We start from the raw sequence: 18322 nt of genomic DNA, 5'->3' as shown, positions 1-18322 counted from the left end.
CAAGACTTCTTACACATTAAGCATAGGCTACTAAACCTTTACTAGCATCAAGTATTGGATTAGACATACTGCTATCATGTTTGATAGGGGAAAGAATAGTGAGTGCATCTAAATACGTCAATGGATTACACAATTCTTCACATCTGAATGTTAAAGTTTATTTGCCATATTTAATACAAATACCTTGAAAGTCTTTTTCATGTTCACGCTTTCATGTTTACAAGCTCTGATTTTCCTTGCAGTGTTCAGACTTCCGTAGACCGAGGGATGTGTCTGCTGACTGGATTACAGGAAATATCTATTGGACAGACCATTCTCGGATGCACTGGTTCAGCTATTACACAGCCCACTGGACTAAGCTCAGATACTCTATAAACGTGGGCCAGCTCAGAGGGCCAAATTGCACCCGTCTGATAACTGACATTGCAGGAGAGCCGTACGCCATCGCTGTCAACCCACCGCAAGGGTAAGAGCATCCTTTTCATACAATGTTCAATTTCATCATTATGTTGTCACTTTATACCTTTTTGCTTTGTCATTATTTTGTAACTCTGCTGAAGGAAGACGGCTGTGCAATTTTGAAAAATGCATCCAAGATGGTTTCCAAAATGTGTTTTCTTTACTGATTTGTTAAGGCATACATATTTGACAGGGATTCCAGGGATTCCATAAATATATCAGTGATTCCAGGGATTCTATAAGTATAGACAGGGATTACAGGGATTCCATAAATATATCAGTGATTCCAGGGATTCTATAAGTATAGGCAGGGATTACAGGGATTACATAAATATAGCAGGGATTCCAGGGATTCTATAAATATAGACAGGGTTTCCAGGGATTCCATAAATATATCAGTGATTCCAGGGATTCTGTAAGTATAGACAGGGATTACAGGGATTCTATAAATATAGACAGGGATTCCAGGGATTCTGTAAGTATAGACAGGGATTACAGGGATTCTATAAATATAGCAGGGATTCTATAAATATAGCAGGGATTACAGGGATTCTATAAATATAGCAGGGATTCCAGGGATTCTGTAAGTATAGACAGGGATTACAGGGATTCTATAAATATAGCAGGGATTCCAGGGATTCTGTAAGTATAGACAGGGATTACAGGGATTATGTAAGTATAGACAGGGATTACATGGAATCTATAAATATAGCAGGGATTCCAGGGATTCTGGAAGTATAGACAGGGATTACATAAATATAGCAGGGATTCCAGGGATTCTATAAATATAGACAGGGATTCCAATCTCTGTGCATTTAATCCCCTGATATCCATTAGACCAGATGCTATGGAGACCCAACAGGAAATAATTGTCTTTGTACCTTCTACAGGATGATGTACTGGACAGTAATAGGTGATCATTCTCATATTGAGGAGTCGGCTATGGATGGTACTATGCGTAGGATATTTCTGGAGAAGAACCTCAGGAGACCAACAGGTATCTACAGTACAGTGTCTCCTCATGTCACATTAGTATGTTTGATTTAGCTAACATACTGTACCATAGGATAATACTGTTTCACAACTGAATGAAGTGTGAAGACTGAAACAGTAGGGAAATGTCATTACACATACGCATCATATTTATCTGCTTGTATTTTCCAAGTCCATACATATCTTTTCAATAAGATGTGATGTTGTAGACTAGCCTAGTTCCAGATCTGTCTGTGCAGTCTTGTTAAAGGCAATGGCTGTAGGAGTTGGGGATCTGGGACCAGGCTAGTTGTAGACTAGAGGATAAAGCTTTTTAAAATAAGGCCATGGAAAAAGTTAATGAATGTCTCTGACAGACCAAACCTGTTGTTATGGTCCTGGGGGAGACACTTGGTGCTGATCTAGTTTTTAAAGATGGTTTGGCCTCCTTTAATATCAGGGACCCATGAACTGTCCCGAGGTAGGGGGAATTCACAATCTGTGTAAAAACGCACACCCATTTAATCACCATGGCAACTTGGGTATTTTATCCAGCCAAACACATGATAGAAATACATAGTAGATTTAACACCAAAAATCTGTAATTAAAAAACAAACAAATATGCTGGTATATGCAGTACCAGTCAAAAGTTTAGACACATCTACTCAATCAAGGGTTTTTGTATAATTGTATAATAATAATGAAGACATCAAAACTATGAAATAACACATATGGAATCATGTAGTAACCAAAAAAGTGTTAAACAAATCCAAATGTATTTATATTTGACATTCTTCAAAGTAGCCACCCTTTGTCTTGATGACAGTTTTGCACAAACTTTTGACTGGTACTGTATATATCCTGTAGCATGATTCCATTTAAATGTTAATGACTTTCTCTCGGCTGCGTAGGAAGTGAGGTACCAAAAGGAAATAGATGAAATAACTGTCAGTTTATGCAGTCTATCCGCAGTTTATATGGAATGTTGACAGCTGCAATCCATGCAATTGTGTTCAAATATTTCAAGAATATTGTTTATAATCTGAATGCTCTCAGAATGATGGCATCCATATTGATCTTTACCAAATTCATGAGGAAAATAAAGCTCGTTCTCTCATCCTCCCCCAGGTCTGGCCATCGATTACTTCAACCAACGTTTGTACTGGGCTGATCCTGAGCTCTCCGAGATAGGCAGTGTGAGATTGGATGGGTCGGACCCTCTGGTTGCAATCAGGGACAGACACGGTAACACCACCCCGAGAACAAAACAAAGATTGACTTTCCAAGCACATACCTGCTACTGATGTGATCGTTGTTTAATTTCCTCTACATTTTATCAACAGATTGCTACAATAACATAGTGTGTGCGTTTGTGTGCAGTGTTTCCCTTAGGAGTTTTCCAGAAACTGTGGGAAAGTTGCATGGGGGGGGGGGGTTAGTGGCCGTGGCCAATGGCACGGTCTACCACCAAAATGTTTAGAGGCCCTCTTGGCCGCAGAGACAGCATTTTGTTCTTTTAAAGTACATTTCCTGCAATTCTACACATTTTGTCATGGGGAGGAGAGAAAATTTTAGTTTTCAAGCTATTCCTGCAATTCTACATATTTTGCCAATGCTTATGCCGTGTTTGCATGCTATCTGAGATTATAACAAAATCAATAGGGGCTCCATGACATGACAATTTTTATTCTCCCTGACTGTCTAGTTTTTATTTTGGTGATTGTTAGTTCTCAAAGGAAAATATATAGCTCCATTATCTTTTCTACATACTTTATATTTGGTTTAAGGCATTTGCACTGAAAACCTTTTACCATCCCAAATAGGATTTTCTAAAAAACATATATTATTTCATTTTTTCACACGGTGTTCATGGTCATATGCTTATTTCCACCCTGCCTTCATTCTGTTTCCATGGCTGTGTTCCCAGGAATATCCCAGCCATACAGGATTGACATATTTGAAGACTACATCTACGGGACTGGGCTAAAACATGAAGTCTTCAGGGTTCACAAGTATGGCAAACAGCCTGTGGAGTTTCTCCACTTGGGTCTCGAGAAAACGACCAATGTCCTGATCTCCCACCGATACAAGCAGCAAGATGGTAAATATATCAAATCTACTGCTGTGTTTCAATGGGTATTTTAATGAATACAAATGTTAATAAGGGTCTTGGGAAATTAGGAGGGTCATGTGCATAGTGAAAGTACCATTTGAATAGCCTTAAAGCTTAAATGGAGGCGGCAGGTAGCCTAGTGGTTAGCGCGTTGGACTTGTAACCGAAAGGTTACAAGATCGAATCCCCGAGCTGACAAGGTAAAAATCTGTCGTTCTGGCCCTGTACAAGGCAGGTAGCCTAGTGGTTAGCGCGTTGGACTTGTAACTGAAAGGTTACAAGATCGAATCCCCGAGCTGACAAGGTAAAACTCTGTCGTTCTGGCCCTGTACAAGGCAGGTAGCCTAGTGGTTAGCGCGTTGGACTTGTAACTGAAAGGTTACAAGATCGAATCCCTGAGCTGAAAAGGTAAAAATCTGTCGTTCTGCCCCTGAACAAGGCAGTTAACCCACTGTTCCTAGGCCATCATTAAAAATAAGAATTTGTTCTTAACTGATTTGCCTAGTTAAATAAAGGTAAAAAATGGAAGTATAACAATGGCAACTACCATGATATGCCAGTAACATGCCTAACATGATATTACAGTAACATGCCTTGTCCATTGCTGTTTTAGTTAGTGATTATTGTCTTATTTCACTGTAGAGCCTCCAACCCTGCTCAATATGCCTTAGCTAACCCTCTTGTCCCACCTGACGTCACCTGGTTTAATTGATGTCTCTAGAGACAATACCTCTCTCATCGTCACTCAATGCCTAGATTTACCTCCACTGTATTCACATCCTACCATACCTTTGTCTGTACATTATGCATTGAATCTATTCTACCGCGCCCAGAAACCTGCTCCTTTTACTCTGTGTTAGACGATGTACTAGACGACCAGTTCTTATAGCCTTTAGCTTTACCCTTATCCTACTCCTCCTCTGGTGATGTAGAGGTTAATTCAGGCCCTGCAATGCATAGCTCCACTCTCATTCCCTAGGCGCTCTCATTTGTTGACTTCTGTAACCGTAAAAGCCTTGGCTTCATGCATGTTAACATTAGAAGCCTCCTCCCTAGGTTTGTTTTATTCACTGCTTTAGCACACTCTGCCAACCTGGATGTCCTAGCCGTGTCTGAATCCTGGCTTAGGAAGGCCACCAAAAACCCTTACATTTCTATCCCTAACTATAACGTTTTCCGACAAGATAGAACTGCCAAAGGAGGCGGAGTTGCAATCTACTGCAGAGATAACCTGCAGAGTTCTGTCTTACTATCCAGGTCTGTGCCCAAACAATTTGAGCTTCTACTTTTAAAAATCCACCTTTCCAGAAACAAGTCCCTCACCGTTGCCGCTTGCTATAGACCACTTTCTGCCCCCAGCTGTGCCCTAGACACCATATGTGAATCGATTGCCCCCCATCTACAGTGAGGGGGAAAAAGTATTTGATCCCCTGCTGATTTTGTACGTTTGCCCACTGACAAAGAAATGATCAGTCTATAATTTTAATGGTAGGTTTACTTGAACAGTGAGAGACAGAATAACAACAAAAAAATCCAGAAAAACGCATGTCAAAAATGTTATAAATTGATTTGCATTTTAATGAGGGAAATAAGTATTTGACCCCCTCTGCAAAACATGACTTAGTACTTGGTGGCAAAACCCTTGTTGGCCATCACAGAGGTCAGACGTTTCTTGTAGTTGGCCACCAGGTTTGCACGAATCTCAGGAGGGATTTTGTCCCACTCCTCTTTGCAGATCTTCTCCAAGTCATTAAGGTTTCGAGGCTGACGTTTGGCAACTCGAACCTTCAGCTCCCTCCACATATTTTCTATGGGATTAAGGTCTGGAGACTGGCTAGGCCACTCCAGGACCTTAATGTGCTTCTTCTTGAGCCACTCCTTTGTTGCCTTGGCCGTGTGTTTTGGGTCATTGTCATACTGGAATACCCATCCACGACCCATTTTCAATGCCCTGGCTGAGGGAAGGAGGTTCTCACCCAAAATTTGACATGGTACATGGTCCCGTCCATCGTCCCTTTGATGCGGTGAAGTTGTCCTGTCCCCTTAGCAGAAAAACACCCCCAAAGCATAATGTTTCCACCTCCATGTTTGACGGTGGGGATGGTGTTCTTGGGGTCATAGGCAGCATTCCTCCTCCTCCAAACACGGCGAGTTGAGTTGATGCCAAAGAGCTCCATTTTGGTCTCATCTGACCACAACACTATTCACCCAGTTGTTCTCTGAATCATTCAGATGTTCATTGGCAAACTTCAGACGGGCATGTATATGTGCTTTCTTGAGCAGGGGGATCTTGTGGGCGCTGCAGGATTTCAGTCCTTCACGGCGTAGTGTGTTACCAATTATTTTCTTGGTGACTATGGTCCCAGCTGCCTTGAGATCATTGACAAGATCCTCCCGTGTAGTTCTGGGCTGATTCCTCACCGTTCTCATGATCATTGCAACTCCACGAGGTGAGATCTTGCATGGAGCCCCAGGCCGAGGGAGATTGACAGTTCTTTTGTGTTTCTTCCATTTGCGAATAATCGCACCAACTGTTGTCACCTTCTCACCAAGCTGCTTGTAGCCCATTCCAGCCTTGTGTAGGTCTACAATCTTGTCCCTGACATCCTTGGAGAGCTCTTTGGTCTTGGCCATGGTGGAGAGCTTGGAATCTGATTGATCGATTGCTTCTGCGGACAGGTGTCTTTTATACAGGTAACAAACTGAGATTAGGAGCACTCCCTTTAAGAGTGTGCTCCTAATCTCAGGTCGTTACCTGTATAAAAGACACCTGGGAGCCAAAAATCTTTCTGATTGAGAGGGGGTCAAATACTTATTTCCCTCATTAAAATGCAAATCAATTTATAATATTTTTGACATGCGTTTTTCTGGATTTTTTGTTGTTGTTATTCTGTCTCTCACTGTTCAAATAAACCTACCATTAAAATTATAGACTGATCATTTCTTTGTCAGTGGGCAAACGTACAAAATCAGCAGGGGATCAAATATTTTTTTCCCTCACTGTATCTTCAGAGCTCGTGCTGTTAGGTGACCTAAACTGGGACACCCCGGCCATCCAACAATCCAAGCTTGATGCCCTCAATCTCACACAAATTATCAATGAACCTACCAGGTACAACCCCAAATCCGTAAACACAGGCACCCTCATAGATATCATCCTAACCAACCTGCCCTCCAAATACACCTCTGCTGTCTTCAACCAGGATCTCAGTGATCACTGTCTCATTGCTTGCGTCCATAATGGGTCTGCGTTCAAACGACCACACCTCATCACTGTCAAAAGCTCCCTAAAACACTTCAGCGAGCAGTCCTTTTTAATCGACCTAGCCCGGGTATCCTGGAAGGATATTGACCTCATTCCGTCAGTAGAAGATTCTTGGTTATTCTTTAAAAGTGCTTCCTTCACAATCTTAAATAAGCATTTCCCATTCAAAAAATGTAGAATCAGGAACAGATATAGCCCGTGGTTCACTCCAGACCTGACTGCCCTTGACTAGCACAAAAACATCCTGTGGCATACTGTATTAGCAGCACAAACTCCAAAAAGTTCTGGGACACTGTAAAGTACTTGGAGAATAAGAGCACCTCCTCCAAGCTGCTCACTGCACTGAGGCTAGGAAACACTGTCACCACCGATAAATCCACGATAATTGAGAATTTCAATAAGAATTTTTCTACGGCTGGCCAAGGCTCCCCCATTTCTCCTTCACCCAAATCCAGATAGCTGGTGTTCTGAAAGAGCTGCAAAATCTGGACCGCTACAAATCAGCAGGGTTAGACAATCTGGACCCTCTCTTTCTAAAATGATCAGCCGAAACTGTTGCTACCCCTATTACTAGCCTGTTCAACCTCTCTTTTCTATCGTCTGAGAACCCAAAAGATTGGAAAGCTGCCACGGTCATCCCCCTCTTCGAAGGGGAGACACTCTAGACCCAAACTGTTACAGACCTATATCTATCCTACCCTGCCTTTCTAAGGTCTCAAGTTAACAAACAGATCACCGACCATTTCGAATCCCACCGTAGCTTCTCTGCTATGCAATCTGGTATCCGAGCTGATCATGGGTGCACCTCAGCCACGCTCAAGGCTCGAGACAATACAGTGCAGCTGTATTCATAGACCTGGCCAAGGCTTTCGACTCTGTCAATCGCCACATTCTTATCGGCAGACTCAACAGCCTTGGCTTCTTTCTTTTCTCTGTATACAACAATGATGTCACTCTTGCTGCTGGTGATTCTCTGATCCACCTGTACGCAAACGATACCATTCTGTATACTTCTGGCCCTTCTTTGGACACTGTGTTAACAAACCTCCAGACGAGCTTCAATGCCATACAACTCTCCTTCCGTGGCCTCCAACTGCTCTTAAATGCAAGTAAAACTTAATGCTTGCTCTTCAACCGATCGCTACCAGCACCTGCCCGCCCATCCAACATTACTACTCTGGAAGGTTCTGACTTAGAATATGTGGACATCTACAAATACCTAGGTGCCTGGTTTGGCTGTAAACTCTCCTTCCAGACTCACATTAAGCATCTCCAATCCAAAACAATCTAGAATCTGCTTCCTATTTCGCAACAAAGCATCCTTCACTCATGCTGGCAAACATACCCTTGTAAAACTGACTATCCTACCGATCCTTGACTTCGGCGATGTCATTTACAAAATAGCCTCCAACACTCTACTCAGCAAATTGGATGTAGTCTATCACAGTGCCATCCGTTTTGATACCAAAGCCCCATATACTACCCACCACTGCGACCTGTATGCTCTCCTTGGCTGGCCCTCGCTTCATATTTGTCGCCAAACCCACTGGCTCCAGATCATCTATAAGTCTTTGCTATTTAAGGCCCCGCCTTATCTCAGCTCACTGATCACCATAGCAGCACCCACTTGTAGCATGCGCTGCAGCAGGTATAGTTCACTGGTCACCCCCAAAAGCCTATTCCTCCTTTGGCCGCCTTTTCCTTCCAGTTTTCTGCTGCCAATGACTGGAAAGGTTTGCAAAAATCACTGAAGCTGGAGACTCATATCTCCCTCACTAATTTTATGCACCAGCTGTCAGAGCAGCTCACAGATCACTGCACCTGTACATAGCCCATCTGTAAATAGCCCATCCAACTACCTCATCCCCATACTGTATTTATTTATTTATTTTGCTCCTCTGCTCTCCAGTATCTCTACTTGCACATTCATCTTCTGCACATCTATCACTCCAGTGTTTAATTGCTACATTGTAATTACTTCGCCACCAAGGCCTATTTATTGCCTTACCTACCTTATCTTACCTCATTTGCACACACTGTATACATACTTTTTCTACTGTATTATTGACTGTATGTTTGTTTATTCCATGTGTAAGTCTGTGTTGTTGTATGTGTTGAACTGCTTTGCTTTAGCTTGGCCAGGTCACAGTTGTAAATGAGAACTTGTTCTCAACTAGCCTACCTGGTTAAATAAATGTGAAATAAAAACTAGCCTTCCTGGTTAAATAAAGGTGAAATAAATAAAAAAATATATAATTTTTAAAACAATTGTAACGACAATGCACCAATGTAGCATTGATATTCTATCTGGTTCATCAACACAGACTGCAGATAACTGTGGGTCCACAGCCTGGATGGAAATGCAATAGCTCTGTTTCTTGAGCTAGTTTTTCATTTTCTCAAGTGTGGGACATGAGAGAGTCATTTCATCTCCCATGTTAGGAGCAATCAAACCAATATATCCTTCATCCTCTGCCTCGCCACTTCTCTTTTCACTGTAGCCCTCGGTTGCTATTTGTTATCTGTATCATGTTTAGAGTTGTGGAGCGTCAGACACTAAAGGGCAGCTGAACCGTTCCCCTAATACTCATTAGTCCAGCTTCTGCTTCTACTCTCTGTTTATTATCTATGCATAGTCATTTTACCTCTACCTACATGTACCAATTACCTTGACTAACCTGTGCCCCCGCACATTTACGGTACATTCTGTACTGGTACCCCCTGTATATAGCCTCGCTGCTGTTATTTTATTAGTGCTTTTTAATTATTTGTTATTTTTCTATTTTCTTATTTTTTATTTGTATTTTATTTATGTTTTACTTCAGCTTATTTGAGTAAATACTTTCTTGACACTTATTTTTCTTAAAACTGCATTGTTGGTTAAGGACCTGTTGTATTTGGCGCATGTGAAAAATAAAATAAGATTTGATTTATGTAACCTACTCTTTGGGCAGCAGAAGTTAATGCACAGCTAGCAGAACAGAAAGAGCAGGAGTGTTACATGCTGACCAGACCGCACGCATGCTGATTTTGTCCCCCCCACACCAGACGCGATCAGGACACGCAGGTTGAAATATCAAAACAAACTCTGAACCAATTATTTTAATTTGGGGACAGGTGCAAAGCATTAAACATTTATGGCAATTTAGCTAGCTAGCTTGCTGTTGCTAGCTAATTTGTAATGGGATCTAAACATTGGGTTGCTATTTTACCTGAAATGCACAATTTCATCTACTCCGACAATTAATCCACAGATAAAAACAGTAAACCCAAATTTGTTTGTAGTCATCTCTCCTCCTTCCTTCAGGCTTCTTCTTCTTCATTGGACTTTAAATGGCGGTTGGCAAGCAACTTTAAGGTGCATTATCACAACCGACTGGCGTGTGGACCTCAGTTCATCTTTCAATCACCAACGTGGTTATATGCTCCTAAAAACCAATGAGGAGATAGCACGTGGGTAAATGCTTCTAAAAACCAGTGAGGAGATGGGAGAGGCAGGACTTGCAGCGTGTTGAGCATCACACATAGAATCAAGTTCTATTTTAGTGCTTGACTAAGCAATAATTTAATAACATGTATGTGTACATTTATTTTGCAATGCACGTGACGCGTCCGGTCTGGTCAGCATGTTGCTGTTGTTTTGATTTTTGTTATTATTGAAAACCCAACGCTTCCATTGACTTATTGGAGGAATATGGCAGCATGCTGCTGATGTGGTGCATATTAAAGTAGTGTTCACTAACAGGAAAGGAAAGGGGGATACCTAGTCAGTTGTGCAACTGAATGCATTCAACTGAAATGTGTCTTCCGCATTTAACCCAACCCCTCTGAATCAGAGAGGTGCGAGGTGCAGCTGTAATCGACATCAATGTCATCGGCGCCTGGATATAGTAGTCCTTTGGGACCAGGAATTGAGTGGAATATGGACCATATTTCTTGTTGATTCTGAATAGAAATACATTTGTGCACAGTATGAACTAAATCCATAAGATTTAGCCTCTTCCCTGTCTGTTTGCCTCAGAATGTTTAATGGAACAATAGTAATAAAGGAGAGGATGTTTGTTATTTGACGGCTGTATTGAAGCTTGGGCTTGAATGATAAATCCTCTTGGCATTTTTTATTTAAGTAGGCAAGTGAGTTAAGAACAAATTGTTATTTACAATGACGGCCTACCCCAGCCAAACCCGGTCGATGCTGGGCCAATTGTGAGCCGCCCTATGGGACCCCAATCACGGGCAGATGTGATACAGCCTGTATTTGAACCAGGGACTGTAGTGGCGCCTCTTGCACTGAGATGCAGTGCCTTAGACCACTGCGCCACTCGGTTTGCCTCTTGTCTTTCTCCAGCGGTCAACCCGTGCCTGAGAATGAACTGTGACTTCATGTGTCTACTGAACCCAACGGGTGCCACCTGCACCTGTCCAGAAGGGAAGGTACTGGTCAACGGCTCCTGCAGTGATGTCAACGTCTCAGGTAAGCTCGTCAAGACCACCTCACCTACTCCCTGCAAATGTAATTTCACCTCTAAAACTGCTACAATAGCAAGACCCAGCTTAGAAGGAACTTGGCCAAGTAAAACCTTTCTGAATTGCTCAGTCGTGGCCAAAAGATTTGAGAATTACACAAATATACATTTTCACAAAGTCTGCTGCCTCAGTTTGTATGATGGCAATTTGCATATACTCCAGAATGTTATGAAGAGTGATCAGATGAATTGCAATTAATTGCAAAGCCCCTCTTTTCCATGCAAATGAACTGAATCCCCCAAAAAAACATTTCCACTGCATTTCATCCCTGCCACAAAAGGACCAGCTGACATCATGTCAGTGATTCTCTCATTAACCCAGGTGTGAGTGTTGACGAGGACAAGGCTGGAGATCACTCTGTTATGCTGATTGAGTTCGAAGAACAGACTGGAAGCTTCAAAAGGAGGGTGGTGCTTGGAATCATTGTTCTTCCTCTGTCAACCATGGTTACTTGCAAGGAAACACATGCCGTCATCATTGCTTTGCACAAAAAGGGCTTCACAGACAAGGATATTGCTGCCAGTAAGATTGCACCTAAATCAACCATTTATCGGATCATCAAGAACTTCAAGGAGAGCGGTTCAATTGTTGTGAAGAATGCTTCAGGGAGCCCAAGAAAGTCCAGCAAGCGCCAGGACCGTCTCCTAAAGTTGATTCAGCTGCGGGATCGGGGCACCACCAGTACAGAGCTTGCTCAGGAATGGCAGCAGGCAGGTGTGAGTTCATCTGCACGCACAGTGAGGCGAAGACTTTTGGAGGATGGCCTGGTGTCAAAAAGGGCAGCAAAGATGCCACTTCTCTCCAGGAAAAGCATCAGAGACAGACTGCTATTCTGCAAAAGGTACAGGGATTGGACTGCTGAGGACTGGGGTAAAGTCATTTTCTCTGATGAATCCCCTTTCCGATTGTTTGGGGCATCCGGAAAAAAGCTTGTCCGGAGAAGACAAGGTGAGCGCTACCATCAGTCCTGTGTCATGCCAACAGTAAAGCATCCTGAGACCATTCATGTGTGGGGTTGCTTCTCAGCCAAGGGAGTGGGCTCACTCACAATTTTGCCTAAGTACACAGCCATGAATAAAGAATGGTACCAACACATCCTCCGAGAGCAACTTCTCCCAACCATCCAGGAACAGTTTGGTGACGAACAATGCCTTTTCCAGCATGATGGAGCACCTTGCCATAAGGCAGAAGTGATAAATAAGTGGCTCGGGGAACAAAACATCGATATTTTGGGTCCATGGCCAGGAAACTCCCCAGACCTTAATCCCATTGAGAACTTGTGGTCAATCCTCAAGGGGCGGGTGGACAAACAAAACCCCACAAATTCTGACAAACTCCAAGCATTGATTATGCAAGAATGGGCTGCCATCATTCAGGATGTGGCCCAGAAGTTAATTGACAGCATGCCAGGGCGGATTGCAGAGGTCTTGAAAAAGAAGGGTCAACACTGCAAATATTGACTCTTTGCATCAACTTCATGTAATTGTCAATAAAAGCCTTTGACACTTATGAAATGCTTGTAATTATACTTCAGTATTCTATAGTAACATGTTACAAAAATATGTAAAGACACTGAAGCAGCAAACTTTGTGGAAATTAATATTTGTGTCATTCTCAAAACTTTTGGCCACGACTGTACTTCAAAAGAAGACTTGAAATTATAGCATAAGATGACATGCTTGTGCAATATCAACCTCTTTTTACTGGCCCAGGGCTAAATTCATGTCTCTGTAGACACTGATCATATTAATTAATAGTTTACAAATAAAAGGTACTTCAAAAACCTGTGTACAAGATCATCATAATGAACATACTGTACTGTGTCTTGATGTGTTGAAGGCGAGCTGTGTCGGCCACCGTGTGAGAACGGCGGGCGCTGCCTTGCCAATGAGAAAGGGGACTGGCGCTGCTACTGCTGGCCTGACTTTTCTGGAGAACGCTGTGAGGTCAATCACTGCACCGACTACTGCCTCAATGGAGGCACTTGCATGGGCTCACCGCTGGGTGAGTCTGCTGTTAAAATCCATATATTGATTGGTGGATGGCTGGATTGATTGATCATGTGATTGACATAAGGTGTTATGTGCCCAGGTGTCTTTACTAATACATTTTTAAGTTGAAGAACTCTCTAGGTTGTTGGGAGTGATCAATATCTGAAGATGCTTGTGCTACAGTATTACAACTTTGATTGATTGATTTTGGTAGTATAAGCATGAAGCATATTAGGCTTTGTGTACACAGGCATCCCAATTCTGATCTTCTTTTGACGAATCAGGTCAGCTCTGAAAAATATCTGATGTGAAAAGATCTGATGTGATTGGTCAAAAGACCAATGAGTGGAAAAGTTATCATATTTGAGCTGCCTGTGTAAATGCAGCCCTAGAGTCAAGACATTTTAAAAACTGAACTGATCATGTGTCATATTGTTTGCCACTCATCCTGTCTAACATGGATAAACTAAAATAGTGCAGAACACTTGAGTTTTACTTTATGTCTCTTTGCTACAAACCAGTCAACCGGTTACATAATGCATGCAAGAGGGAAATTATTCACAACATCTCAGTCTCTTACCACTGATGGACTGTGTGGACTCACAAGAGACATTACCCATAGAGATAGATACATTTGGAATACTGTGGTTTCCTGACCGTTACTCAAATACATAATACATGTTGTGAAGGTTTGTGTAAATGTTAAATCGCTTCATGGATTGCAAGAAAGGCATTTCACTGTACTTGTGCATGTGACATTAAAACTTGAAACAAAAAAATGCAGGAAGTCCATTTTAGAGAGTGTGCTAAATATAATACGTGAATGTTGAATGCTGACAATTTTAATGCTCCTGTCATGACTGGGGTAGATACAGTGCATTCAGAAATTTTTCAGACCCCTTGACTTTTTCCACATTTTATTACGTTACAGCCTTATTCTAAAATGGATTAAATCTATTTTTCCCCTCATCAATCTACACAGAAATACCTTATTTACATAAGTATTCATTCCCTTTGCTATGAGACTCAAAATTGAGCAGACTCAAAAGTGCATCCTGTTTCCATTGATCATAATTGAGATGTTTCTACAACTTGATTGGAGTACACCTGTGGTAAATGCAATTGATTGGATGTGATTTGGAAAGGCACACACCTGTCTGTATAAGGTCCCACGGTTGAAAGTGCATGTCAAAGCAAATACCAAGCCATTAGGTCGAAGGAATTGTCCGTAGAGCGCTGAGACAGGATTGTGTCGAGGCACAGATCTGGGGAAGGGTACCAAAACATTTCTGCAGCATTGAAGGACCCTAAGAACACAGTGACCTCCATCATTCTTAAAGGGAAGAAGTTTGGAACCACCAAGACTCTTCCTAGAGCTGTCCGCCCGGCCAAACTGAACAATCGGGGGAGATGACCAAGTTACTCTGACAGAGCTCCAGAGTTCCTCTGTGGAGATGGGAGAACCTTCCAGAAGGACAACCATCTTTGCAGCACTTCACCAATCAGGCCTTTATGTTAGAGTGGCCAGACGGAAGCCAGTCCTCAGTAAAAGGCACATGGCAGCCCGCTTGGAGTTTGTCAAAAGGCACGTAAAGGACTCTCAGACAATGAGAAACAGTATTCTCTGAATACCAAGTGTCACGCCTGGAGGAAACCTGTCTCCATCCCTACGGTGAATCATGGTGGTGGCAGCTTCATGCTGTGGGGATGTTTTTCAGCGACAGGGACTGGGAGACTAGTCAGGATCGAGGGAAAGATGAACGGAGCAAAGTACAGAGAGATCCTTGATGAAAACCTGCTCCAGAGCGCTCAGGACCTCAGACTGGGCGAAAGTTCACCTTCCAACAGAACAACAACCCTAAGCACACAGCCAAGACAATGCAGGAGTGGCTTCGGGACAATTCTCTGAATGTCCTTGAGTGGCCCAGCCAGAGCCCGATCGAACTTGAACCCGATCGAACATCTCTGTAGAAACCTGAAAATAGCTGTGCAGCGACGCTTCCCAACCAACCTGACAGAACTTGAGAGGATCTGCAGAGAAGAATGGTAGAAACTCACCAAATACAGGTGTGCCAAGCTTATAGTCATACCCAAAACGACTCGACGCTGTAATCACTGTCAAAGGTGCTTCAACAAAGTACAGAGTAAAGGGTCTGAATACTTATGTAAATGTAATATTTAAATTTTTAATACATTTGCACAAATTTCAAAAAAACTGTTTTTGCTTTGTCATTTTGGGGTATTGTGTTTTTTATTTTTCATAAATGTCCAAAAAATGTCCAAAAACCTATTTTCACTTTGTCATTATGGGATTATTGTGTGTAGATTGATGAGGTAAAAATTAAATGTAATCGTTTTTAGAATAAGGCTGTAACGTAACAAAATGTGGAAAAAGTAAAGGCGTCTGAATTCTTTCCGAATGCACTGCACAGTATTTAGAGACTGGTCTACGACTTTTGTGTTGAATCTTTAAGTCTGGGAAGTGAAATGTCTACCCTTAAAACATATTTTCTCATCACCTCGTAATAAATGTGTCATCTGTCATAAAATACTTTAACTTGCAACAGTCTCTGGCCATTCTATTCACAATATCTATGTACACTCTTGCCCAGGGGGAATGAAGACCAGGTATTTGATAGTTTAGGAATAATATGTTGAAAACATGATCTCAGTCAATTGACTTCAAGCTGTCAGTCCTTTGTATTATGACAGCAGTATTTGGCTAATGAGCTTGACAGGTGCGAGATATGTGTTTCAGTGATATGCAATAACTTATTCATATGTGAGTGAAGCAAAGTGAGTATCGCAGCAGGATTTTAAATTATTTGGAGAGTTGCAGGCAAGTTTTGTTCTTTCTTTGTTGACGATCAGTCTTATTTTGTGCTTAGTTCACTAGCCCAGTCAGTGCTTTGTGTTATATGTTCAATGCAGTCAAAGAGGAGTGAAAAAAAGTGATGGGATATTTGTTCTGCTGCTGGGCATACAGGCACTGACTGTTCGGTCTGTTCATTCATGCTATGCGACTGACTGATCTTTCATAAAGTAAGAGGTTTCGCTGTGTTGAGCAGGCTTGGGGAGTATTGCTCTTAATGAGCGATGGAAGCTGAGCTTGGGAGAGCTTACTGTCAAATGGTTTTCCTCAAGTACCCCAGTTTGGTGATAAGGAGAACAGGCCTCACTGGAGGCAGCCACTGTTATCAATTAAAGGACTGGAAATATTTCAATTATATCTCTCTGACCTCCAGGGACCTTGTGTTATTAAGAATCCGCTATCTTTGTTTTTTCGGATGCTTGATACTCAGCTTTAGGAACAAGAACACACAGCCCTAAAAACACTTGAGTTGATAACCATGCACATAATTGTCAGCCAAACTTCTCTCCCCCTTTCTCCCACCCTCTCTTTCCTCTGTCCTCTCCTCTCTCCCTCCAGGCAAGCCAACGTGTCGGTGCCCTGTAGGGTTTACAGGTCCATTCTGTGAGAAGCGGGTGTGTGATAACCACTGTCTGAATGGTGGTACCTGTGATGTCAGCCTAGGGAACCAGCCGGTGTGCCGCTGCATGGCAGAGTATACTGGAGACCGCTGTCTTTACCGTGAGTAAAGGGATCCAGTTGCATATTGACCCTTGGAGTTGCCCAGTGTTTCTTGTGGTGGTCCTCTATAGCTTTGTTTGTAGAGCCTTGCTCTTGCAATGCCAGGTTAGTGGGTTTGATTTCTGGGACCACCCATACATAAAACATCTATGCATGCATTACTGTAGCTCGCTTTGGATAAAAGTGTCTGCTAAATGCCATTTATTGTATTGATGTCAAAATATATCTTGGGGAGGGCCACATTTATATTGCAAGTGGTATGGAGAGCCTCTGATTTGTTATGAGGGGAACAGCCCACCCCTCCCTTAGTCACACTCTCTAGAAATCAGAAATCTTTTCAGTTTTTCATATTTAAGGTTACAACAACAACAAGAAAGTCTAAATGAGAAAAAACGGGGGGGAAACGATTTGTTTTTACCAGAAAGGGCAATTCCTTCTTAGCTTACAAATACCACGTTTGGGCGAGAGAGTGATTTATAAATGCCCCTCTAAACAACGTCTGGGGGTTTCTGTGCTGCACTGATAAAATATGTCCTTCTCTTATGTAGGCTTTGTCATTATAAATTGTGAGGAAAACAATTTCAACTGACACTATTAGTGCATTCCAACTGTTACTTGCCCAAGGGGTGATACGTTTTCATCTATGGATGAGATGCCATTTGTTGCAGATAATTAAGTCTCATTAAAAGCCTGTAAAATTATAATCAAACCAGCTAAAACTATGCTCCGTTTCCTCATTATGAAATGCACCTCTCTCTCTACTTTTCTCTTTCTCTCCCTCTGTTTTTTTCTCTCTCCCTCCATCTCCCTGTCTCTCCCTCTCTATCTATCGTATTCTCTCTCTCCATGTCTCCTTCTCTTTCCTCTGTTCTTTCTCTCCTCTGCAGACATCTGCCACCACTACTGTGTAAACTCCAAGGCCTGTACATTGTCCAGTAGTGGCCATGTAGAGTGTGTGTGTCCGGTCAGATACGAGGGCAACAAATGTGAGGTGGATAAGTGTCTGAGGTGCCATGGAGCACCTTGCCTCGTCAACGATGATACAGCAGATGTGGTCTGCAAGTGAGTTACAACATTACAACATCACTTTATATTCAGTGTTGGGTTAACACCTTACACAGTAAAACCAAGTGATTAGTATCTGCACACATAAATATACTCTCTTCTGTTACACTTTTTACATGTGTCAAGGCATTTCAAATTTAATTTCAGAACATAAACACCAGAATGTGTTTATTTTCTGTAACAGTTTTAAACGCATGAACACGTTTATTCAGCATAAGTCGATAAGGTTTAACCACTGGGGGTGTTGTTTTAACAGGAAGTGAATATGTATTTGCATATTTCCCAGCATGCTTTTCGAGTGAATGTGAAAGATAAAGTACGCACCCATGACTGTGTT

At 42.2% G+C, this 18322-nt stretch overlaps 1 protein-coding gene across 1 annotated transcript in view; it reads left to right on the top strand.

Moving 5' to 3' along the window:
* The window catches only part of LOC139538915 (low-density lipoprotein receptor-related protein 1B-like), a 555698-nt gene that overhangs the window by 520767 nt on the left and 16609 nt on the right, over positions 1–18322 (top strand). The window contains exons 77-84 of the mRNA XM_071341488.1: positions 243–466; positions 1350–1456; positions 2561–2677; positions 3360–3533; positions 11159–11284; positions 13177–13341; positions 16759–16920; positions 17808–17982. Coding sequence (XP_071197589.1) covers positions 243–466; positions 1350–1456; positions 2561–2677; positions 3360–3533; positions 11159–11284; positions 13177–13341; positions 16759–16920; positions 17808–17982 — 1250 coding nt within the window. The remainder of the gene's footprint in view (positions 1–242; positions 467–1349; positions 1457–2560; positions 2678–3359; positions 3534–11158; positions 11285–13176; positions 13342–16758; positions 16921–17807; positions 17983–18322) is intronic.

Source organism: Salvelinus alpinus, chromosome 14 (genome assembly GCF_045679555.1).
Source record: "Salvelinus alpinus chromosome 14, SLU_Salpinus.1, whole genome shotgun sequence".
Classification (NCBI taxonomy): Eukaryota; Metazoa; Chordata; class Actinopteri; order Salmoniformes; family Salmonidae; genus Salvelinus; species Salvelinus alpinus.
This window is presented reverse-complemented; position numbering and strand designations above follow the sequence as displayed.